This window comes from Betta splendens, chromosome 3, assembly GCF_900634795.4.
Source record: "Betta splendens chromosome 3, fBetSpl5.4, whole genome shotgun sequence".
Lineage (NCBI taxonomy): Eukaryota > Metazoa > Chordata > Actinopteri > Anabantiformes > Osphronemidae > Betta > Betta splendens.
In genome coordinates, this window is record NC_040883.2 from 7,517,693 (window position 1) to 7,544,460 (window position 26,768).

The following is a 26,768-nucleotide window of genomic DNA, read 5'->3' on the forward strand; positions in this document are numbered from 1 at the left end:
AATCTCTCCCTTGGTTTGTGTCTCTCCAGCCTCAGTTAGATCAATACGTTTTAACCTTGCTGCAGAGGGATGTTTAATAATTTGAATTCCGCGTTAGATGACGGCTTATAGACCAATACAGTTGTTAACAGCTACAGGGTGCATTAGAGGAGAGTTCAGGTTGTGTCTCCCCGGTTGGAGGATAACAATCGCACTGATATAGAACAGAAAGGAGACGCACAGCAGCGGTTTCTTTAAAATTCATCCTGAGTCGTGACACTTTGCATCTGCAGGAATGCAAAAAACGCACGAGCGCGCGTTGTTACGTTCCCAACACATGACGAGGGAAAGCTGAGCATGAGCGGAGCGCGAGGCTCGCCGCGGGACACTGAAGTGGAGGTTGCCTAAAAGACTAACACATCTGACATTTGCTTTGTCAACACTTCGAGATTCTATGACTTTGTGTTGGGTTTGCTCTCCAGCAGCGATGTTTTCTTTAGTGACGCCGCATCGGCGTCTCTGCAGATTGCCTCGGCTCTTAAATATTCCACCTCCCACTCAGTTCATTGTTCCCACTTTGACAAAGTCAAAGCACGTGTCCTTGGGGTAACGCCGGTTTGCTTCACAACAAAATGGCACTCTGCCTTTGAGTGATGTACAGCCGGTTCAGGCCTGACGCGGAACCAACCATGACTCAAGACTTAAGAACGTCCATCCATCAATCATCTGTGGGATTCAATATATGCAAACATCCCCATCCAGGAGGAGCTTCTGTACACTTAGAATATGCACATACATAAACCACACGCTTTGCTATTTTTTTCATATTTCCAACGACGTCCTTGAAAATCTGCTGCGTCTAAACCTGCCTTCAGGTCAAAGTGTTATTGAAACAAAGAGCGGATTCGGAATTGCATGGCTTGAAAACGATGGGCATGGGGGTACTTGATGTCTGCCACGTGAAGCGTGTGTCTCAGCCCTTGCCACGCTTTTTAAAAAATATCCGACGAAGGCGACGCCATTAATTTTAGCATCACAAAGCGCCGTGCCATTACGTGCTAAAGTGTCCGCCTCAAGCTCGGAGCGGCAGACTTTCCGACGCGGCCTCAGGATCCACCTGGAAATAGCCTGACGAACGTGTCTAACGACCGCTCTCAGGTTCTTTGAACAGCCGCTGCTGATGTGCCCTCAAGCAAGCGCTGCTATTATCCAAAAAGCTCCCAGATGAATTTGCTCCTCGACCAGCGCTCGGAAACTCCAGCTCAATTATTTCAAAAAACAACGGCGACTTTGCGTCTGTTCCATCTGCTCTTATGGTGATGCTGGTGTGGGTGTCAGCAAAACTTAATTTGGGGGGAAAAGAAAGTTTGGAACTAGAAATGAACCAATTTACAACATCTAGGAATCCGCCTTAAGCTTAGACGGTTAAAGTTAAATAAGAAAGACTATAATTTGTAACTAAGACAGTCAGTAAAAACATTAAAACCTCTTAGTTTTCACAGATTTGCTATATTAGCTTTAATTTCCACACAAATTACAAACAGGAAACTTATGACTAATATTACACAAAGTGAGACAGGCCTGTAACTTTTTACCTTTTTCAGTCGTAGAATCCCCTCTTGCGTCTGCGGGTCCGTCACGATCTCAAACACGCCTTGGTCGTTGCCCTCGATGACGTTGTACGTGGACTTGGCGTTTTCCCCGATGTCCCGGTCATTTGCTTTCACCTTTCCGCCCATTTTCCCCAGCGGCAGGTCTTCAGGGATTATAAACTCGTACAGACCTGGAGGAGAGCCCACAGCAGCATCAGGCAACGTTCCTTTATTTTAAAGTAGCATTTATTTTCCCGGGCCTGTGAAGTCGCTCACTCTTGGAGAACTTGGGCGGGTTGTCGTTAATGTCCGTTAGCGTGATGGTGACGGTTGTCGTTCCGGACAGGCCCCCCATGTGACCTCCCATGTCCTTTGCCTGAATGACCACCAGGTACTCCTCTCTCATCTCCCGATCCATCCCGTGGAGCGCAATCTTTATGGTCGCTAGACGTGGAGACAGTTCACAACACATTAATGCCAATGTAATGTTGACTGATACACTCTACACATCATCGTAACGACGCCCAGGCGAGAAAGCGCAGGAAGAAGCGATGCAGCGCACTACTGCACCTTCCACAGTCGACGCTATAACATGAATTATTTTAGAGCATGATTTAACAAAATGGGGACTCAACGCTAAGCCGAGGTAAAGAATTCCCTGCAGGTTTAGCCTGAAAAAGCACATTCTGTGCAAGCAAAGCTAGGTGGTCAGAGCTGATCCAGCCTCTGCACTGAAAATCAGCTGTGTTTGTTTTTGAATATATTGTTCCGCCGTCTGCAGTCATTTGTATTCTGATTGAGTGTGAATTATGCTGTCTGTCTTGTATAATCTTGAATATTGTATGCAGAATGGACCTTATTGACTCTGCCACAGCGCTGAATATAAAAAGGGCTCAGCACCGGCACATACGGATAATCCACTCAGGAAACAGAGGCCCGAAGGATCATCAAATGAATATAAAACCCCTCATAAAAGCCAGGCTTTGGCATGACACCCTGTCTTGGTCCTGAGCCGCCTTAGTCAATGAGAATATGCTTTGCCATGATGAAAAGCTTGGGAGGGGTTAGGGTGTTGTCTGGGGCTGCATATTCTTGTCTAGAGAGAGATTTTCCTCTGAGATGTAGCACAATTTCAGGGTCGGTTTTGCTTTCAGGGGTCACATGCAACATAGATGATCTGAAAAAACCTGATGATCTGAGATGTGAAGGCGACTAGGAAGCGCCACGACCAGTTTCAAATGCAACGGTGAGCTGACGTCATGTGCAAGAAGGCTTCAGAGGAAAGAGCAGGAATCATTGTTCAGATAGTTTAATTAATCCACATTTCAGTATAAAAGCCTTTTTATGTGGACATCACATCTTTCCACAACCGTCGGACAGGAGCTTCTTGGCTTTTTATTTGTAAACAGTAATGACTGAAAAGCAACTTTTTAAGTAACTAATGAGGTCAATATAAAAACTTAAAGTCAGATTAAGGAACTGAAGTAAATTAAGATGTGTTTTCAATGCTCTGAATCAACTGTAACTTTCTGTAGTATTTTTGCACTTCTAGGACCTTCACTAGGCACCCACTGACAATAAATTGATATTTTGTACATGTATGAACAGTATTTTTTACCAAAGTGGCATAAACAAGTCTCACACTCCGTGCTCTGTTTTCCACGCACACACACACAGATAAGCATCCTTCAGTCATCGCATTAGAAGCAACACTCTCATCTGTGTTGATCATCGTTAATTATTCAAATTAATTCCTAATCACTGAAAAGGGAGGATAGGCAAACACTCATTTCCATAGATATTTGCTTCAGCTTCTTTTTTTTTTTTTCTTCTTCTTATTCCACCGACCATTAACCAAGTGATGAATCGGGCATGGTGTTTACTTATTTAGTGAACGCCTTTCATTTCCAACGTGGCGTTATACGTGTCAAATGCATTCTAATAGTTGTTTTCCCCTTACCTTTCATTTTTCATTAACATTCATTAAAACATCTGGCTCACTTGAATGAGCCATCTGCAAGCGTGCTTCGCCACCGCACAAAGCCTGAATGCTAATCCCAAGAGTGTCCGGTGTCTACAGCCGCGTTCCACGTGCTTCCAGCCGCTGACGCCTATAGCGGCCTGGACGCGCCGAGTTCCACGCGTGGATCCTTATTATGTACATAAATTCCGAGAGTCCCTTTCTTGCAGCTTGTTTATTGTGCGCTGTTTTCCAAATTGTGAGCGGTTGATTTCCATCTCATTTCTTATTAATGTAATTTCACCATTATTTAATCATATTGCTCGCAGACACATGCTAAAAAGTCAGCTGAAAAAGCAATTAAAGATTCAATCTGGAATCTGTTTTGAGATAACTTTATGCATGGTGACGCTGCTGAAGACTTTGCCTTGTGAAAGGAAGAACTAATTAATATTATTATTTTGAATTCCAACCCAATGATGTTCCACAGCACAGTGAGTGCTGGCCCATTTAGCATTTAGGGCAAGCAGTCAGCTGATCCAAAAATGCAAAGCTCAACTTATATGAATCCTATGATTCTGTACACGTAATAATGAATTGTTGACTGTGCAAAATGTCTGATAATCAGATAAGCTACACAAAATAACTGTGTAGTACTCGCTTATGATTTATTTTAGTACTATAATCCCACTATAGTTTAAAACAAAAGGACATGCTGGTTCATATTCCTTCAAGATGACATCATTTGAAGGCGTTCAGATAGCATCATTCATATCATATCACACTCATATCACACATATGATATCATTCTGCAGACTCCTACAGGTAGTAGAACAGGCAGAGTTTTATAATAGAGCCTAATACACAACCCAAACCTGAAACATAGGAAGCAGATCCTATATCCTTTTCATGTTCCATTTTTACAACGTGTGGTTTTATTGTTACTTTTTAATTTAACTAAAGAGCCCCCAGTAGTCCAGGTTTCCACTCTAGTGTTCTGTTTGCGTTTTGAAGGGGGTGTGCAGCTGGAGAAGGCTCGTGTGGGGAAAGGAGCGGACCAGGGAGCCTGAGGTAAACGCAGCCTCTCGCAGCGATAATCCAAAAACAGATGCTTTATTGCAACCTAAAATTCTGTTCTTGATACGTTCGTTTTAAAGCAGCAACCAACACTGTCTGTGTAACGTTGTCCCCGGGCTTTCAGAATAGAAGGGGCATGCGTGCGCACATAGTGTGTAATATGCCTTAATGAATAGTAATGTGGCAGGGTATGTGGTTCTCAGAAACCACACTTAAATCTAGCTCACGGGGGCGGCGGGAGGTTTAGCCCAGGTGGGCCAGCAGGTGAGGAAGCTGCACTTCCACCTGAGCAACCGGTAGCACCTGCACTCAGCCACCGCTGTCATCTACAGAGCTCAGGAAGACCACAATACATATCAAGCAATGGAAATCCAAAATGTAAATACAGTACAGGCATTAGTCAAACATGTTTTACTCTGTTTAGACCCTCCAGCCTTTTAGGCAGCTTAAGGGATTTATGTGCTGCCACTGAAGGTTGTTAATTGCATATTCATGTAATCAGAATACCTGAGATTGTTTTGTGATGTCACAGTTGAGCTAAAGTAAAAAAAAAATCAAATATTTCAACCCAGTCATCCAATAATGTACTTAATGGAATTCACCTAATTCTCTATTATCCAACTGCCTGTCATCTGGCTGTTTTTCATTCCTCAGTACTCGTTCTCCCAAGAACAATGTGTTTCTAAATGGTTCATTCTGTCAAAGAGAAAGAGAATTTTATCAGCCCTTAATGTGGGTTTAATCAAAGCCTAATTAATTCACAGGCCCCAAATTTGAAATTACGCTACATGGTCTTAAATTGCACAGTGGCAGCACATACGCGAACATTTAAAACTTCCAGGAGGTGGACTGTGACTCGTAATATGGCTTCAGGGCTGTGACTCTGCCGGAGGAGGAGCGTTTCAAAGTGCATGTACAGTAGAACAGGACGCGTGTCATCTGGAAGTATTTACTGCACCTCAAACTGTGAGATCGCACCACTTGACCCGGGTCGACTTCCTGGGCTCGTTTATCTAAGTTGAAGCAGGTAATGAAAAGAAGCAATGTTTAAACAAAGACACTGTCCTAATGTCCCTGACCCTGCACAGAAGAAAAAGACCATTGAAATAATCCTGTCCCTTTGTCCCATTATAGGCATGGTGTTCATTCATTACATTTTGTAATACATTATGCTCTCCACTGGTTAGAAACAGACAAAGGATTTGCACACTGTATTAATAGCTCCCATTAAATTTAATGAAGCAACGTTTCGATCTCGCAGAGATCTTTGTCAGGCTTTGTCAGGCAAACAATGAATAACAGCACAAAGGGCCCCGCTGAGTAGCCTGCCCTGTGGTCTCCTGCTTTAGTGTCTCCTCCGATTTCCAAGGCAGAGGGATTTCACCGCACGTCTGTATTATTGCGTGTGGAGCGTTTAGTTGTGCTGCAGCCGGCCGCAGGGAGTCGCGTCACGAAGGCGAGGGTACGATTTAAAACTCTGACCCAGCAACGGCTGGAGGGAGGCGCTCACCTGAGTTGGGGTCCACGGAGAAATACGGCTGCCCCTCCAGTATGCTGTAGACCAGTTTAGCGCTGTTCCCGTACACCGGATCGTCGGCATCTGTTGCCGTTACCCGGGTAACCGGGGTACCTGTGGGACGGGGAGACAGAATTACGAACTTTAACTTCACAGGCAATCAGCACCGCATTGCTGGAAGTGAGAGCTGAACGGAAAGAGCTCACCCAGTGTAATAATAGTAACGATTGGACCTCACAGAATGTGGGTCTGATTGTTCAAAACCCAGCTGGGTTGAATGATCTTGATATATATAACATGTATCCAATAGTCTATTGTGCTTTAAGACATACATTTTGTAAATGTTGTACGTTTTTTAACCCGTTGCCTCATATACAGTAGTAATAATTTCACACTGGTGCAACTGCAATAAGAGAAACAGACTGGGTCAGTTTTACCAACATTTTTTTCTCTTTCTAGTGTCCCAGTGGATCATGCGGTACTTATTTTACAATCTTACAATTACTGTTAAACCTCCCATTTTTTTGTGTTTAGTCTCATCAGAGTATACTGTAGATGTGTTTGGTTAGATCCGATCCATGAACTCCTAATGACATCGTCTGAACCGCAGCTCTTTCTGATCATCACATCCAGTTTTCACCCAGAAAAATGTGTAAATTAGTACTCATGCGTTAAAATTGTAATGTGTAAAAATGGAATAGTAATTCAGATATATTACAGCACATTTTACAACATGGCACAAAGTAGTTTGTCATAAACACTGCAGACATTCTTATTATTCAAAGCAAAGCTAGTAAGTGATTTTATCACTGTCAGTGGGTGAATAAATATTTTCTTTTCACAAACTATAAATCATGAAATAACCCTAAACCTCTGAGTTTTTGATGCTCGTTTTATTTTTGTACAATCATCCAAACGCTGCCGATGCGCCACCACGTGCCCCTCAACTCGCCTTCCAATCTCATGTGTACAGTTCCAGTCCAGTCAAGTGTCAATTACTTGAGGCAAATGTGACATGAGTTCAGATGAAATGCGCTATAATGGGTGTCTGGCATAACCGAACAATCCAGTCGTGTCAGCGCTGATTAGTCATCTCGCCTCCTCTAGGTTTCGGGCCGCGCGCGGAAGCCGGCGTGCAAAGCGACGTGACAGTGATGGATGTGTCACGCGCTTAATGCAAGACAGCGGGAAAAGTGAGCGCAGACCCTCCACTGAAGGCCACATTCCATTTCTCTCACAATTCCTGGCCAGACTCAACTCACCGGAGATCACGGCTGAAGGTCGTAAAGCGCTGGAACGCGCGGCCCTCGCTGCTCTGAGCGAACTGCAGGCGCTCACGCACAAAGCAAACACTTTACCTTCTCCAAAGAGTTTGCCCAATTAAAAGTTTGGCTGTGTTAATGTGACTGTAGGCAAGTGTATTCTTAAAATGCTAATCGGATATCGCTATTCCTTTAGCGCCGGGGCAATTAGCTATTACGCGCGCAACAACGCGGCAGCAATGAGGTTCTTTATTAAAGAGACTCTATGAGGTTCGGAGAAAATGTATGCGAGGACCTTCATCAATACAGCAACTGTGCCAAACGCTCAAGGCGAATCAGAAACAGATTAGTGACAATTCAATCCACCCTTCATGGCTCCATTAGGAGGTATCAGGGAAAAAAAAATTGTGAAAAACTGAATATAAAGAGACTATTAACTCAATTAAGCTCATCCATTTTAATTCACAGTGACCTAGCTCCTCATCAGTCTCAGCGTGAGAAAACGGTGTGTGTGTGTGTTTGAGAGAGAGAGAGCGCGAGAGAATGGGAGGAACGAAGCTGACAGGCTGACAGTGAGCAACACGTTGGCAGGAAGCTACAGATGATGTGCTAATTGTTTCTGTGGAAGATGTTTTGAGGCGTCCTGACAACAAAAGGGAGCCGAGCTTTGCCGTCCGCGGCTCAGACCCGTCCGCGGCTCAGGCCCGTTCGCCGCCGGCGCCAAAGGTCTGGAATTCGGAGGTTGGCGCGTCTCACCGTCGCCGACGAAATGCTTGGCGGCGCGTGATCCGCACAGCTGTGATCAAACATCTGCACTGGCTCTGTAAAAGCGCCGGACGCAACCCACCGCTGACCCTGTGGCCGGCCGGCGTGATGACTAACCGCAGCACAACAAACAGCGGTGGAGCTCGCGTCTCAGAAATAGCGCGCAGTTCGTGCGATAACACAATGACATAACAGCAGCAAACCGGAGAAGCGCTAAGAACTGTTTTTATTATTTATTCTTTTGATCCATCCACATGATGCTGTTTTTGAACCCGCTCCCCTCCTCACGTTACCAGCTACACATGACAACAATTGATTAATAGCCGCCGCTGTGTCTGTGGTCTTGTACCAGCAAAACAAAGTAAAAGCCACCTTTGCACTCTAACTGGAGTAGCAGTTTTACTGTTGCAACCCAATTATTTCACAGTGAGGGAGCCTCAAGTGGTCCTCAGAGACAGAGGGGCTCTAGTAATTCATGGTCTTATGATGACCCATGCTGTTGGGTTGCCCGAGCTTACCTTGTAAATTTCATATCGCTTGTTACACCCCGTGCTTTCTGTCGCGTTCAGATCAATGAGCTTTTCTTTTTTTCTCATTTTATTTTTCTTCTGCTCCTGCTGTGGGGGCACAGGCGAAACTTCACGTCAGCTGCTGATAGCCTTGGAATTTTCCGCCTTAATCCACTGAACTGTCACTCTGATCACGCCGCCATAGACAGTGACTACATTAGGGCAGTTTACGTGTTAGGGCGGTACACGCTGTCTATTGTACGCGCACTGACTACAGTCATTGAAAGCTGCACGTTTTGTTTAAAGGTCGCTTTGATTGCAGTGCATTGCACCTCGTCAGGCAACGTGACTGCAGTTCGTGCCCTATCTCCAAAAAACACCGCATTATGTCAAAAACGTTTGCAATGTGCCCGGAAAGCAAACAGATGACCAAATAAATTGGTTGACAAATGTAAAAAAAAAAACATTATTATGTGAAATATATCCCACTGATGTGTGCAGTAATCCAAGCGGGCGCTCAGGCAGCGACGCCGGGAAGCAAATTATATCCCGTGTGCCATAAATGTTTGCCCATTGTCAAACGAATAAAATGAGAGACAGCCAAGGAAATTGCACCTCCCTTTATTCAGAGATACAGGCTCTTATCGGCCTTAAAGTTAAATTACTACCACTACAGAGGGGGGAGGCAGCCATCTACACATTCCTAATTATGAAAAGTACTGTCGCGCTTCTAAAAGGTGTCTGACTGTTGCCTCATGAATTCAGTTACACTGTGGACTGAAGTGGGGCAAGCAGAGGGTAGGAGAAAATCTTCATAAAAACAGTGGAACTGGTGGAGCGTGAAATAGCTCCCTCTCCGTCTCTCCCACAGGGGTAAAATGCTCCTCACCACCTCCGATAAAAAAAAAAAAAAGGAGGGATTAGGAAAGCCTGTGTTTTGGTCCCGTTTCAAATCACCGCAGATTAGCTCGTCCTTCCTCTTGATGATGTGCAGGAATTTCAGGGACACTGCGGAAAGCGCTGCAGCTGTGGGCCGGGCGGTGGGCCCGCGGACGCAGCGGTAGGAGGGATATTGTCTCAGCGCCTTTGTTTGAGGCCTGTAGCATTGTGGCGATTACAATAATATCTTCACCCGCAAAACACCTACAAAACTTCCAGGGATGGAAAAATGAATGGACGCCGCACGCAGACAAAAGCTGCGTAAGAGCCTACAAGTACATGGACACGAAGTCGTGAGCTTTTAACACCTGGGAGGTGTCGCTTACGCCCGGTTCTCTGTGGAAAAGGAGCTTGAAATGTAGCTGCCAGCGCGTCCCTCGTCTTTTTCCTTTTTTTCCTGCTATCCGGCAGATGTCCGCGCGCTGAAAGATTGCACAGAAGCGTCTCCGGGGGAAGCAAATCTCCCTCTGTTGGTTTGGGCAGTAACCAGCTGGGTGACACGCATTAAACTTGTACGGGAATACAGGCGTCGCTCCCACTCTAAGTGTAATCTCATTAAGTTCACAGGATTTAATACCACACCGATAATTCCAACGTTTTCAAAGGCGCCGTCATTTAGAGCGCGTGTGAGGCGTTTACGTCCAAATTTACAGCGGTGGAGTTTTTGGCGATCGGGTCGGCAGTTTCTGAAAGGACCCCGGCGATAAAGACGCGAGGGTAGGCCTTGTGTTTTATCAAGTGACAGGAATAATAGGGCGCACACTTCCTATTTATTCTGGACACTGGCTTAGTGATAGAAAATCAATAGGAATCTTCCTTGAGCCAGAGAGGGGATAAATTGGGGGGGTGCAGCCTAATGCGACGCACAATGGACGAGGAAGGACGTTGCAGCTTATTTCTATAGCGCATTATCCCCCAACACGGTTCCACATGTGTAACATGCTTATTTCCTTAGAAATATGCCGAGGATAATCAAACAGCAGAAGGTCATAAATATGTACTGTGGCTCCCAGTCGTCGCCAGACGCAGACGCGCTCGCAGACAATTACCGATCACTGCAGGGAGCCGGGAAATGGGAATGCGAAACACTTCACTGCACTTTATCTGCAAGTCTTACATCAATGCATGTCAGAACGAATATATTCACCTTTTCACAGTAAACTTTCCGTCTCCACAGAGGATGCTCGGCCGACAGCACCACGTGGCAGCGCGTCATTCATTACAGTTCATTTCCTGTTGCTGGGATGCGAGACGCTCGTCCACGTCTCACGGCTCCGGCCGGGGAGTGTGAAGGGTGGAAGACGGCGGGCATTCATATGCATGGGGGCACTGAGCCATGGAGGAGCGATATGGCTGAGGTATGGGCAGAGCTGCGGTGCGCATGGAGGGCTAGCCGTGCCCTACTGCGAGCCCGACCCGGGTAAAACAACACTGTTTACGACTGACTGGCTCCACGCGGCAGGGGTCAAAAGAAAAGTGAGGAACTGGCAAATAAACAGGGAGACAGGCACGGATGTGCATAGCACAGAATGCTCTATCGCTGCAGTCGGGGCAGACATCGCCGGGTTGACTTTCGCGGAGACGAGAAGGATTTTCCGACGACGCGCGGCGGATGTCGGCAGTAGGTGGAAAACGCAAAACGCCGCCGTCGCCGAGCGCTGAGCAAACAGAGCTGTTTAATAATTTATTCACCGGAGACGATATTGCGTTTGCCTTTACGCATAATAGCAAAGACAGTCACAAGCCGGCAAGCTGTGAATGATATAAGCCTGTCGTGGGTGGGGAACAGTCACATATGTGTGAGCTATCCACAGTTTTTGGAAATTCAAAGCAAATAAATGACTTTGGAGCAGCAGTTGGAGACGACATAGTGCTGATGTTTGTGCTGACTAGTCCTTTAAATACTACCTCTACTTACTGTTTTACTAGATCACATATATAGACTCAATTATGCTACAGTCATGTGACCTAGTTTCACAAATGATCATGTAAATGTGTGTTTATACAACATTCCACATCCACTGCTATAAGCAGTGATTTGATCGCTTTAAACAAAACCAGACTTCTTGATAGATGTAAACCAGATGCCAGTTTCGTCGGGCAATTAGAGAATTGTTCAGTGAAACCACGTAATAAATGATGTTGTCTGGATGTAGACAGCCACTGCTCCTCGTCCTCCCTGTCACAAGGTATTAGCCAGGAGCCAGTTGCCCTGTTGGTCGGCGAATGTTTTTTTACTCATCGGTTTTCTTAAGAGCGCGCTGCAAACGAACATAATGAACCTGGGTGCAGTAAAAACGTAATCATGCATCCACGTCAATGGCTAAATGATTCCAGCCTCCACTGAGTCCCCTCCCCTCCTGCTTTTCTAGGTCAGAAAGATGGCGTGCATCCCCCTTTTTCCTAAGATGGCTGGTCTGCAGGGCCGGGCTGTCCCCTGACGGCGCCATTGCGGTGACAGGAAAGTGATTATGTATTGATTATGATCACATAGACACTGGTGTAGCTCTCTCTCCTGTCTGTGGGCAGGCAAGATAATAGCTCATGATCAAGCCGGGGGAGACTGACAGCCCATCTCTCCCGGCAGCGCCGCCAGCACTATTTTTGGACGCGACCACCTATTCCATTAAAATGCATGCGCACGTACCGGGGATAGCGCGCGAATTAAGAGGCGATTAGCGCCGCGAGGCAGGCTAGCGTCAGAAACAGAGCGCGGCAGCGTGGCGGGCCCAAGCTCTCGATAACACGGGAGCGGTTGTAACGAGGTGGGGAAAACAAGCGTGTCGAGGCATCCTTTCATCCGTCCGTCCGTCCGTCCCCGTCCGTCTATTCTCTCGGAGGAGGAGATGACATACTTGGAGCTCCGCCAGCTGATTCTGCCTACAGTAGTCGGGGCCAGTTTGAGATTCCTGGGCTGCAGATGGGCATTTATGACGAGGCTGCAGATGGGCATTAAGGGAAACCCTTAAACAAATAAGCATGCTCATAAACAACTGGCACGTGTGAACCTTTTGGCATCCGCCAGTGCGGCCTCAAAGCAGCACCCCCCCCCCCCCCTCTTCATTTGTCACCATTTCCACCAAGCTCTGCTGTGATACGCAGCCCAGGCCGCGATATTTCATATCAGGAAGATATAAGTATTTCACATTACAAGTCCCCCTCAGGCCATCGGGCTTCATAACAGGACGCAAGCTAGCGCTAAACCCTGGGTCGTCCAACGTAAAGCTACAGTAGGGGACACACTGAGAAAATTAGACACGTGTGTTTACATCGCGCTCAAAATTACACTCTGCCACATGCAACACGGGTCAAAGGATAGTTTACAGTAGGCACAGACGCGGGGTGTACGTAAGACGTGGCTGTCAGCATCCGAGAAATTGTTCCCCAGGGAGGCGACGGATAAGGGATGCTGCACTTTTGAAGAGTACGGGGACCGTCGCTTTAAGTGCTTTCACTGTCACCGCTGTAGCGCAATTACTACTCTCTTATAATACAGACAGTGAGCTGTCCCATGGAAACGGGCGGGGGGGGGGTTCGGCGTCCGTGCGCGTGTACACAATACGCGTGTTTGTGCGTACGTGGCCTCCCTTCAAGGAGTCGGCCGCTGAGCGCTGCCGCCTTGACGAGCCGTTTACAGGAACGGCGGGAACAAAATAATTAAGAGGGTCCTTTGTTCCCTGCTGATGGCTGTGACATATGCTGCCATTTTAAAGGGTTGTGTCATTGATTCACTTTAATTAGTTCATAGGAAATGTGTGCAACATGCAGATAGAGTTCAGGACTGGAAGTCAAGGACGGAAAATTGGGCACTTCACATGTTTAATTGCTCCCAAGGCGTTTACAATGGGAAGGTAATAACAAAGAATAAGGCAAAGTGTATTGTCTAATGAACAACTTTATCACGGGTAAATGAACAAAATGTTGCTTAATTTGAGAACTCTGCCACGGGGGCGAGGGCGTTTAGTGTGAATTATGCTCCTCGGATGATGGAAAAAAGGACACGATTCAGCATAAAGCAAAAAAAAAAAAAGAGAGAAATGCAGCCGCAGTCGGGAAACAAACTTGCTGTTAATGCATCAACGGCGCCCATGACTCAGTGCGAACAGCGGAGATCAAAGCTATTACTTAAGAGCAGATATGAATTAGTTATGTAAAGGCTGTCGCCAAAATAGCAGTGCCTGCGTGAACCGGGCCTCGGGATCGTATGCAGAACCGTACTGTACGTCGCGTGTCATGTTTCCAAGGCGACCGAATCGGTTCATCTTTCATTACGGCGCTGATGATTGTTTCCAAAGGCCTCATAACCGGTCCTCGCCACCCGCCTCGCGCGCCGCCACCTCTGGAGTCTTAGGAACAGGTGACACCATCGGTCGGAGTTAGAAATGTTTGGGGCATTTCACATGGCAGACTTTAGTGTCGGAGGCTTTGTCTGACCCCGTTATCGCTGCCTTGAAGTGAGTGGAGCCGTGCTATCAATCCATTATCTAAACTGCTCATCCTGTTAGGGGTCGCGGGGGCGCTGGAACCGATCCGAGCTGTCATTGCGCAAAAAGGGAAAAGTACAACGTGGGCATGAATGGACGGACAGCAGGTCTCACTTCTGGACGATTTAACCCGAGACATAACCTTATTTGCCGGACATTTTGAAAAGAAGCTTTTAGGTTGTTGATGATCTGCAGATATAATATTACGGTATATTTTAGGAACATACTCCAGGTAGCACTTTTGTTTATGATAGAACAATTCCATTTGTTTAAAGGCTTTTGTATTCATGTTCCATGAAAAGCAGCAGCTCCACAGACGAAGCAGAGCCACGTTGTCCTACCTCGCTACAACAGCAACAACTCCCCCAGGCTGCTGCGGTGCGAGAAGATGTTCTCGCTCCGTTACATATTTTCAATTCTCACAGCCTGCAGAGGTTAAAAAAAAAAAAAACAAGGCCTGGAGCCTCTCAGTGAAAGTGGTGGCGCACAGTTTGTAGCCCCATAACTCCAGCAATTGGCCCATAAAAGCAATGTGTGACAGAGGTCCTACACCACCCACACAAACACATTACAGCTCCGAACTCCACCAAACCCAAACGAACTGAGGCCTATTTTTTTTTTATTTTTATTTTTTTTAACCAGTGAGCCCCTTCTGAGGAACACACTCCATCATCCAAAAAACGCCGGCCCGGACTGAGAAGGGTTAACGCATTTCCCCAGGGGAACGTTGAAGCGCGCTGCGTTTACGTGACTGGTGACTTAATGTCTCCGTCAGCCGGTGAGAGCGGCGCTACGCCGCCGCCTGACAAGCAATCCATCACAGGGAACACACAGACAGACAGCCGCGTGCTGCCACATAAAGTGCCTGCGCCGGCACATACTGTACGCTGAGACACACGCGCCTGCTGCGCGCGCCAGCTGACGCGCGGGCCGGCGCGCGCAGCCCACCTGTGCGCTGCGCGGCGGAGGCAGACACTTGTTAACGCGGAAGAGGACGCGGAGGGACACGCCGACGCGCGAGCGCGCTGAGAATAATGAGCGAACGTCCGCGGAGCGCCCCGTCTCCGGCGGAGTAAGTGGCCGAGAGAAGAAAGGCGCGGAGGAGAATGACAGGAGGGCGACGGATGGGCTGGAATGTGGATTTAGACCCCCAAGTAATCCCAAGGTTTGTTTACACTCTCTGAAGTGAAGTGAAAATTTAAAGGGCTATCTCTGTAGCGTGCTGGAGAGCAGATCCACCCAATTACACAGCAGCCCCCAGTGTGACATAGTAAACCTGCTGTAGCATCGACTGCCTGTGTGATTGTGCGCTCGGCTTTATGTGTGTGCGCGCGCGCCTGCGCGTGCGTGTGTGTGTGCGTGTGGACGACAGACTGTGACTGTGGTAAAACCTCAGACTGACTAAATCCATACTGCAACCCTGAGAGCAATACAGCCGCCAACGTTCCAGGGCGCACGCGGGGAGGAGCACGCCCGCGCGCGCGCGCGTTACGTTCCTATACAACCGAAGCTCGGCAGATTTTTTTTTTTTCTTTGTGGCGCGCGTAATCGTTATGTGGCACGCAAATTAGCAGAATATTCCTTTTTTTTCTTTTTTGAATGAATGAACGAACGAGGCGTCACAGCACATTTAGCAGAGTAATGAGAGAAACCAAGTGGTTTGGGAGGATGTGCGACTAACAAACCAAGGGCCAAGGGATCAGGTACGTTTGACTAGTTTGTCAGACAAAGAACACACTGCCTAATTCATATGTCAAGAGTATAAAATATTAATAAGAATAAATGTGCTGCAGTTTATTACATAATTGGTGGAGGATGATTGGATGGCAGGAGGGTTCAGAACCAAGGCACAATAAAACCTGACTATTTGAAATTACAATGGAAAGATTAACAAAATAAAGCACGAGCAGGCCCATACATTTTGATGACAAAATAAAAGCATGGCCCAACTTCGGCTTTTCTCTCTTTTATTATTCCTTCATTGCCTTGCGGAGCTGAGGCGACCGTATATGAGTCAGTGGAGGGTTTTAGTTAATGGGAACAGCCATCAAGAGCGGGACCTTGCTAGCCTGTACTGGAGATTTGATCTTTCTCGTCTTAGCAGCTTCTTTTTCAAATGACCTTGCTGTGCCGACTTTTATGCCCCCCCCCCCCCACTCTTTTATTCTCCGCCGCTGATTGGATGGGCCTTTCTAGTCTCAAATCTCTGCCACCTTGATAAATGTGTTCCACCCCCATTTGTGTCGCATTGACCAATCCCCCTCCAACACCGGCTGTATCCTGCCACATGAATCTTGGCTGTGGCCACTTGAAGGTGCACCGACACAAAAGCATCAGCACATGCGAGGAAAGAAAACAGCTAATAAAGATATTTTCACAGCCTGTTTTCTTCCTCTTTGTGCCCCTTTTTTCCTTGCTTGGTTTCTCTTGCAGTTAAATTAATTCAGTCTTTTTTTTTTTTTTGCTTGAGCGAAATGTAACTTTAAAGAGTGTTATTATGTCTTTCAATAGGATGCAATCACGGCTTTTAATTTTAGGTAGGAGTGCTCGTGCCTGCAGGGTCCCAATAGCTATGGTCGGTACCTCAGACAATTAATAATGCAGACGTGGGGGAATGAGCACAGGGGATCCTGTTCTTGCTGCTCAACGCGGTAAAATCACCCGAAGCATGACAAGAGTGCATAGCCTTCAACACACACACACACACACACACACACACACACACACACACACACACACACACAGACACACACACACACACACACACACACACACACACACACACACACACACACACACACACACACACACACACACTTTGTTGTTGACTTTTGGCTGCAGAACTATGGAACAAAAGCACTTTGCTTGTCTGAAAAAAAACACACAAGGGTAAGTGGGAATAACACACTATACATGACACAGCGGGAAACGGATGCAAAGAGGGAGACGGGGTCAGAGGAGCGGCCCTTACAACAACATGAGAGATCCACAACTCCTCTTCTTTAATAATTAAAAGGTGGGCCGCGGCTGTGCCCTGACGAATGTGCGCGAGGAAGCATCCTGGCATCTTAGCAGATATGAGTAAGCGTTTGCCAAGTTGAAGGTGTGAACTAAAGCCCCCCCCCCACAAACTCTACACCCCCCACCTCATTTGCCTGCTTTAGCAGTGATGCAGAGAGGACCTCCCACTCACCAGCATGACTTTAGCAGTCCCTTGTCACTTCTGGCTGATATGTAACACAGCTGAGAAGGACACACACACACACACACACACACACACACACACACACACACACACACACACACACACACATACACCCACACATCAGAAACTTAGATCACTTCCACAGCTCTTTGAAACGCAACTTTTTTTTTTTTTTGGTTGCATAAAGTCTGTAAAATATCTCTTAATCACCACTAATGAATTCATCCCGAAGTTAATTTGTAAAATTGCATAGATGTTGTTGTTTACACAGAGGCAGATAAATTAACACCGACGACAGAGTAGATAGAAAAAAAAAAGTCTCTCCACAAAAATTGTAAACAAGAACATGTAGTACAGTTCGGCGGCGCCGCGGAAAGACAGTGCAGTGAATGATCCCGGCTCAGTGTGTCATCTGCAGAACACAGGGACGACAGGCAATTAGTGAGTGGCGCACTGTACCACGGAGCGAGGGAGAATATTTTTGTTTCAGGCAAGCTCCACCAGACCCCCGTCTGCCGCCGTGTGCTACGCACCCGCCTAATGAATGCAGGTGACGGTCGCGACAAACTTCACAGATGCAGGTGAGCTTGCCATAGAACCATTAATGACACGCGCTGCTCGCTCTCAACCACACGCATGCTTCGACACCGTCACGTCGCGAGAGCAAATACCGTTCACAGGGACCTTTGAAACCCTCAAGCAAAACCACATTATTTCTTCAACCAAAGTGTTTGCCTTATGTAATTTTTGCTACACTCTGCGCTAATGGAGCCCATCTCTGTTTTTGATAACTTTGAACACTGAAACGCAGCAAAAGTACACAATATTTTGTTTTTAATGCAAAACAGGAACTAGTTCCATAAAACCCATTAGGACGAATTGATAATTGCGATGCAGCTACATTAAGTCTGGTTCAGGAGGGCGCTGAATAGATGCTGAGTACACACTCACACACAGCATCTTACTTACACTTGAGGGACACGCAGCCGGTTCATGGATTGGCTTCACAGGGGAATGAACCACGTCAATGAGAACAACAATACTGGCTTGTGCGACACACTGTACAGATAGAGACAGCGGGAGCCGGTGTGTCTTCAGCTGACACGCTGAACCCGGATCAGTCCCCCACGTCGGCCGTGTTTCTGCTGTTTTCACTCTCGGATTGACTGACTGACCCCGGCCCAATGATCGGCGGTATGCGAGAACAGGCCCAGCGAAAAGCGAGTCACGAGCGGCCGAAAACTTTCTGTACAATAGAAGTGTAATCTGGAATGTGGAAGGTCTGAATTCTAACATTGTAGCCTTTATGTGATATAAAAAAAAACCAAAACATCCAGCCAAACAAAATTTGCTGTCAACATTTGCTTCCCTTGTGTCCTATTGTACCACTGTTGTACCTTCTGCATGAAATCCATTTAATTGCATCCACTCGGCGCAGCAACGCATTCTGCAAAAGCAGACACGTAACATCGGCACACATGCGCCAACACACAAATACACACGCGCTGTCTCTCATTGACCTTCCCTTTCATGAACTTTGTTTCTTATTTACCTCCTTCCTTCTCATTTTTCCCCTCCTTTCACTTCACGGGCCAAAGAAAAAAGAGAAAGAGGGAAAAAAAGAGAAGTGACTTTGTTCAAGAAACAACACTGTGGGTTTGGAGAAGGCTGTTTTGTGTCCTTACTCTCATTGAGAGTCTTTTGCTATTCATCAGGGCAAGGCAGCCAGGCCAGCAAGGGAGGCAATCTTATGCAGATCACATTGAAGGGCTTCATTACCTAGAAGCCGGCTACTTTTTTGTTCTCCCTCAAGGGAAGAGGGGGAGAGAGAGGGCACTAGCTTCGCAAAAGGGAGCGACGGCAAGCAAAGAGGGAGCGAGAAATACAGCAAAGAAGAGCAAAAAGTGTGTGCATGAAAGCAAAAGATGGAGGGGGGGGGGTCACAGGGACTTACAAAGAGAGTGTGTTTCTGTGGGCAACACAGGGGAGCGGGGATAAATTACACCTGAACAACCATCTTTATGAGTGAGTGTTAACACAGACACGCTATGCTTTTGGTTTCGTATGAGTTATGCAGGCAATCGCACACAGTATATACATTGTGTGCATGTATATCTGCCCACATTATCTGGAGGAAACATAATGCCTCAGGAGGCTCTAAATGGCTTATTATATTACTGTATCTGGACCAATGACTAATGATGTTACATACATAATTTAGAGATATGTTGGGTAATAAATAACATTCGATGAATTAATAATACACATTTGTACGCGATATTGAGCAGCTGAGACTGTGCATGTTTTGTTTAGTTGTTTTTTTTCCCCACATCGGAACAACATATGTTGTCGCTAAGGGAATATCTGACTTGTCCTTATTCCCCCTGTATAGACTTCGTAAGGGTTCGGTGTGAAACACAGGAGATGCTGAATTAGCATCGACTCTACGGGCTGCCGGTTGTAGCTACAGGCGAGAGAAGTGGAAAACACAAATGTATACACGCGAGAAGGAGCGAGTCACCGGGGTTATTGACAGGTGACAGGAGGCGCAGGCACAAACAAAGGTGAATAAAAACAAGCTACAAATACACCCACGCACACACACACACACACACACACACACACACACACACACACACACACACACACACACACACACACACACACACACACACACACACACAGCAGTACAGATGCTATTGCCAAATGAGGTGAGATAGATAAGAGTAGCAGGTTATTTACAGAGAAACTCCAGCGTGTCAGTTAAATCCTTTCTGCCTCGGAGGCCTGTCCTCTCCCCATTTAGCGCGAACACAGAAAGGGCAGGCTGGCGTGCATGCCGCCTGGCAGGTTGGACAGGCCTGAGAGAGTCAAAGCCTTGGCCAGGTTCACTCCTCTGACCCCGTCTCGCCCCCCCCCCAGCTCCGCCCGCGAGCCGTCCAGCCACCAGCCTTCTCACCAGGCCCGGCCCGGCCCGGCCCGGCCCGGGAGCCTGCCCGTCAGATGTGCCCCGGCCCAGCGCTGGCCCAGCTGCACGCTGTGTTAAAGGGCCAAGGGCCCCCTGCCACTTGGTCCATCTGCCAAGCTGCAGAGCAGAGTTTAGGATCAGAGACGAGAGAGACACAAACACCAGCCACCCTCGCCCTCAGCACTGCGCTCCGAGCTCAGCGGAGAAATGCCAGATAAAAGATGCACTATATATGCGCTTCTTTCGCTTATGTGGGCTGCTGTGACCCTGAAATACTGCGAGGGTTTACACAAGTTAAACTGCGTTTAAAGCATACTGCGGCGAATGAGACTTTCCAAGCTGAAACATGTTACAGATTCACTGCAACATCAGCAAAGCCCAATAATATTTTTAGGTATATCAAGGAAGAGGATTTTTTTATAGAACATCTGGCTCAAGTGGAGCATGAAATGCTCTCAAAATAGCTCATCTTTCTCCGTATTGATCTGAAAGATGGCTGAAAGTAAGTGTAAAGCAGTGATCGGCGGCTACAGACAGATGGATGGATACAGTAGGTGGACACGTCGACACGCGGCTCCATCACACGCGTTTTCCGTGACGCGGGATCAGCGCGACGCCGGCGTGAAATCACGTCCCGTTGCACGTTGGCAGAGGCGGCGGGCTCTGATACAGGTCCGCGTCTTGCTCATTTCCATATGGCTCCCCTTGATCAAGTCTGCTCGTTTATCGTCCAAATCCGAGATGACAAGCCTTTACTTATTTTCCCAGCTGCCGCCGGTGATGAGAGCGTAATCAGAAACATCATTAAGGCCCCACGTAGACGGCTGTGCCTGTTAGTCCCGTTATCCACACCCATAATAACTCTGAAAATGCAAATCAACTCCAGGTAATCTATTAATGTCACTTCAATTTTGCGTCCGCGCTCCAATTTAGCAGATCCTGACACATTTGGCAGCGATCCGTGCTTCCGTACAGGTACTCATTTTGCCGGGGTCTCCGGGAGCACGGGCCGCGCGAAGAGGAGACGGGCCATCTGTCGACGCGCGCCTTTATTAATCGCCCTGATAATGAAGCGCACTCACAGCTCGACACTCCCGGGGCGCCTCTCGCGCGACTTCGCCCGGCAAAACAACTTTCGGCAAGTTTGTTTCGCCGTGTGGCAATTATTGTCGCTCGCGCCACCCCCCGGCGCGGGAGGGAGGGTCCCGCGACCTCCTCCTAATTACCTGAGGCGTCACTTGGAGCAGACTTTGTAATTTCCAGCTACATCACCACCCCCTTGTTAGCTGCAGAAGGGTAGCAGAGCCTCATAATTCCAGCATATGGCCGACAGACATACGGGGGGGAATTTGTCAGCTTGTACTGGCCTTAAAGTCGAAGACCCCATTATCAGGAAAACAGGATCTACTAATCCTGTGAGATCTGTGCTATTCGTGCACATGAATTATTATTCCAATCATGGCCGGGTTTGAACAAGTAGGCAACAAAGTCCCTTTTCTTGAAGAGATGTGAAGCAAGGTTTGAATTAGAGGAAACACAGCCCTTGGTCAAACAGAGACAGTAAAACAAACCAATTATATATCATGATATACAGAACTGTATGTGGCTATAAGCTGCACTTTTATTTGATTTAAATATTGAAGTTTCAGCTTTAGTAATAAAACTAATGGTGTGATTTTTTCCAGGAAGCAAATTCTTAAAACTAAACATATCAGTGAATAGTTTTACTGTTGCACTGTTTTCTTCTAATCCAATAATACAGTGTCTGCGGCACAGGCCTTCACGGGGCCTGGCTGAGGTTAAAGAAAGATTACGACGCTGTGATGTGTTAAATATGTGCAGTGACTTGTTAGCTTAACGATTAACCTTTGCTCACTACTATAATCCTTTTCTAACCTTAGCCAAAGTGCGTGTGTGGCTCTAATCGCTATATCAGTTTTTCTATTGTTTTATTATGGGCTTTCTCTATTTGCTTGTGTGTCGGCTGAATGTCTGACTGCATCGCTGTTGTAATGAATTCAAATGCTGCATTGGGTTTTTGCACAGCTAATATGAACACGCCCGGTAATCTAAGGGTTTAAAAAAACACATTACTTTTTACTAGTTGCTGAAAATCTGATATTTTATAGAAACCGTTTTTTTCCCCTATAGCATCACATGTGTACAGTGAAGCAAAGCCCCCACTGGCAGAACCATAAGCTCATAAGATCCAAGTACTGTACGTTCTGACTGGCCAGACCAGCTGCCATCCTTTCTCCTCACATCCTCAGTGCTAAACAATTACAAAGGCAGCTGTGTTCATTCTCAGCTTTCAGGTACCATAAAGTAAAAGTCAGAAAAAAAAGAAAAGTCACAGAAAGCCACACGTCTTTTTCCGGACAGTCCTTTTAAAGCAAGAACAAAAGGTCTTTCTCCTTCATTTCCCATTAACCTCTATGCACCTCCGCACACAGGAAACACGGCAACCTTTGTGGCCTATGTCACATATCTCATCCGGCTGTGGGGACCGCTTCCTATGAGGGATAGTGACATTCACCGAGGGGGTTTTCTATCTAGCTTTAGTCCTTGACAGATAAAAGGAGGGTGACGATATTTGTCGCTCGTCTCATTGATACCGCAAGGATACACTCCCGATAAGGGAGGAGCTGCTGAGACATTGATGAAGCCTGGAGCGGGACTGACGAGCTTTGTGAGTCAATGACATCATTGGGACATCTAGCCCGTAATGGTGGGTAGCAGATCCTTGACTTGATGCAAGCATGGTCCCGCTAAGCAGAAATGCATCAGCCCACTCAGCACTGTCTCAACTCAATACCAGATGTTAACGCCGCATCTATTAACATGTGCCATAATTACATTTTAATGCTCCTCGTTGATGCGCAGATTTCTGCTCCCCGGCTTCCCATCGTGTGCTGCTCCTTCCCGTGGAATTTTATTTGTTATCCACCGCTCAGCGCGCGGCCCCTAATCCGAGTCCGGCGCGAATTCTCATTTCGGCGCGATACAGATGAAACTCCGCGGTAAAGGAACGGGTGATTTATGAATATGAGGCGAGCGAGATGAATGACTTATTATTTGTTTGTCCGGGCCGCCTGATTCTTTCCCATAATGCCGCAGCACATGAAAACTTAACACGAGGAAAACTAGTTGCAGGAAGAGAAAGCCTTTCAAGCAAACAACTGAGCATTTGCGAATGTTTAATTAATCAGTAGTGACAAAAGGGAACAACAATCAACAAAGAGACGCCGATTTCCATTTCTTATGCATTATTCCCAGTGGCAAATCACGGAGTGCTGTCAACTGGCACTTTCCTCTCCTCCCGTTCACTATGGCTGTCCCCGCACAGCACTAGCAAAAACCCTTGGAGAGCCACGGTACATTTCAACTGAGATCCAAAACAATGAGCAGCAGGGATCAAGTAACACAGTTCAGACAACAAGAGTTCACTGTTATTCTGTGTTTACACGGATACTTTTGCAGTGTGTTTTGTTCCTTTTTGCCTCCGCCGCCGCCGCGGCGGCAGCAGACGCTAATAAGGCCCAGCCGCGGCGATCGCGAGGAGCCGAAGCGGAGTCACCGTTCCCTTCGAGAACCTGCAGATGGGATTCGCCAAACGGATTCCATTACGCGCCGCGGCACCATCTGCCCCTGCGTGTTATGTCGTCTTTGTGACAGGTAACAAGAGGAAGCTCGATGAGGAAACATGATAACAAGCACATCGCGCCTAACAACAGACCTCAGCACCCCTGCTTGAACCCCGCCAATGTCAAAACGGCATAAAGATGCTCTCTGATCTCCTTCCTGCTACGGAAAGATGCATTTTCTACAAGGCTCCTGCTGCTCTGAGGTCAGCGTTGAGGCTCCGCTGGCAGGACAAAAAAACAACAACAAGAAAAGCAGCATTGTGCTGATTCACTCAGACTCCTGCTTATTCTAGATGAGCTATACATTTGAATTATGTGATCATTGCACAGTAGTTATTTAAATGCACGGCTGTACGTGAGAGAGTGAATACATGAATATATTAGCATACGGTAAACGAGAAGCGTCTGCAGTGGTTTGTGTAGCTGTTTGCGGGCTTGAAGGAGAGCCTTAAAGAGGAATAGGCATCAGTCATTGATGTGAAGCTAAGTGAGGTGAGCTAACAGTTTGATCGAGTTAATGTGCGATTTTTTCAATTGAAACGTGTGCGAGTGATGACTGGGAGGAAGTACGGTCACATGTACGCTTCTGAAAGTCTTTAATACAAAATGAGCAAGTCCAACGCTGTTTGTTCTGTGCTTTGCCTTTTCCAGACTTTTTTTTTCTTTGGGGCATGAAATATTATGCTCTGAGATTTCTAATCATCACATAAATGTTTGATCAAACCAATCATCCACTCTATATCGCATAACTGGCTGCACGCGAGAAAAATGTTAAAAAAAAACAATAAAAAATTCATACATTCACAAATAGTCCACATTGTCAGTTAGCATGACCTTTAACCTGCTACAAAGCGGGGAATAGCAAAATGGAGCAGCTTAGCGTGTGTTCGTGTGTTATTAGCTGGCTGTTTTGTAGAGGATGTAACATTAGCATCAGGCGGCCCTGCTAGCGTCAGCGTGTGTTGACGTTCACGCCAGTTGTTCAGCAGCAGCCACAGAGGCACTGGGCACGGGACAAAGTCCTGGCGGTTCCATTTGATTTATCAGTTCTGCATTTTCATTTGCCCAGATACTCGTAGCAGACAAGCATGTAAATATGCCTCCTCATTTCCGCTTGTCCTTATTCGCTCGTTATTTTTATGCGATAGCCCATTAGAGATCGGCCGTCTTGCAAATCTCACACGCTGATTAGGCTGCGGCACGCGGCCGAGCCCAGAAATGAAGTCGGCCTGTCGTGACTCACCAACGGCGGACATTTCTGGAACAGACGCTCGGTACGGGCCTTCGATGAACTGTGGCGGATTGTCATTTATGTCCTGGACTTTGATGATGAACTCGGACGGCGGCTCCAGCGGCTCGTCCGTGTCAGCGTTAATGACCTGGGCTGTTAGCGTGTACTCGGCCTTTTCCTCTCGGTCCAGCCTCTTCATGGCGTGGATGTCGCCCGTCAGCTCGTTGATGGCAAAGATGGTGCCTGCCCCTTCGCCCGCCAGGACGTACTTGATGTTCTTGCTGCCCACATCCAAGTCCGTGTGGAGCTGCAATGGAAAGGAGCGAGAAACACAAACAAACAAGAGAGAAATTCAGTTAAAGCTTGGTGCAGAGTTGCCGGGCTCAGCACATTCTGGACGCTTCCGACCATGTACTCTACATAAATGCATATAAGTGTACAACATGAAGCTAATGTGCTGCTTTTGCTGCTGTGCTTTAGTGAAGCAGGGATACTAAACATGGCTCAACATAGCCCGCACTTTTCTAAATGAGGCCCACTGGGGACGATAACTTTGTAAGTAGCACAGAAAATGGACCTTAGCCTACATTGTTCCTCGTTATGCATTACAAATACATCATACAAACACGCGTTGTGGAGGATATTGGTCCCTGAAGTATGAAAATTTCCAAAATGAAGTAGCTAGAATTGCTGCGAACGTGAATTTCATAAGGCCAGAAAAGAATGGTATCGGAATTTATAAGAAAAAGATGAAAGAGGAAGCGCTGCACGTGATGATTCATGCTCACAAATAACTGGCCCCAAAGTTACTGGACGATACCGCGCGTTCCTCATTATTTTTGTAATTGCACTTTCATTAGTTCGCTAAAGCCGAATTATGCGCTAGGCTCGATGGTTGGCTCCCTCGCACCGCATCGCCTGAGTAGAAGTAATGAGTCTGACGATGCCACACAGGGCCGTTAAAGCACCGGCAGGAGGAGCGACCTGGACAGAAAGAGGTCAGACAGGAAGCGGAAGGCGGTAAAATGCAACGGAGGCCGCGTTCGATTCGCAGAAACACGGGGAGCACTTCTTTTACTGTAAGTCACCTTTCGCGTGAGCCTCTTGATCCCCAAGGTGAGACTTACAGAGAAGGAGCGCGGCACCGAACCGGGCATTTCAGATCCAATCGGGCTCAGTGCAGCAGTGACACCGGCTGGCAGCCCTCCTCTTCTTCTTCTCCTCTCTTTTTTTGAGCTACAGGCCACGCGGGGCACGTGTCAAAACATCTGCATTCAGCAATTTTCATTTCGTTTCCTGCCACAGCGCCTCGGCGGAGATCCCCGCGGGAGCGCGGTTAGGGTGCGGAATAGCAAGGCGAAACGACTGCCGCTGGAAATCCTGACCTCCAAACCCCCTACAACGTTGCTGTAAGCCGGCTTTATGCATATGCTGTCTCCGAGGTGTTGTTTGCCGACACTGACAAAGCACATTCGCTTAAATTGTCACACCTTGCACTTTTGTTTTCCTAATTGTGCCATCATTTCACATGAATGATGTGGCTCATTAACACAAATGCCTCGCAACATCCTGCACACTGAGAAACTCTTTAAATGAGCTGAAATTAATGATGGGCTGTCATTGTTTTTTTGTTTTTT

General features: G+C 47.1%; 1 protein-coding gene across 2 annotated transcripts in view; it reads right to left on the minus strand.

Annotated features, from left to right (window-relative positions):
- Nucleotides 1–26,768, minus strand: part of cdh8 (cadherin 8) — a 78,632-nt gene that overhangs the window by 18,379 nt on the left and 33,485 nt on the right. For both annotated transcript variants that reach the window (XM_029145499.3, XM_029145497.3), the window contains exons 3-6: nucleotides 25,144–25,438; nucleotides 6,119–6,238; nucleotides 1,848–2,015; nucleotides 1,575–1,762 (exon numbers count right to left, since the gene is read on the minus strand). In XM_029145499.3, the coding sequence (XP_029001332.1) occupies nucleotides 1,575–1,762; nucleotides 1,848–2,015; nucleotides 6,119–6,238; nucleotides 25,144–25,438 (771 nt within the window). The remainder of the gene's footprint in view (nucleotides 1–1,574; nucleotides 1,763–1,847; nucleotides 2,016–6,118; nucleotides 6,239–25,143; nucleotides 25,439–26,768) is intronic.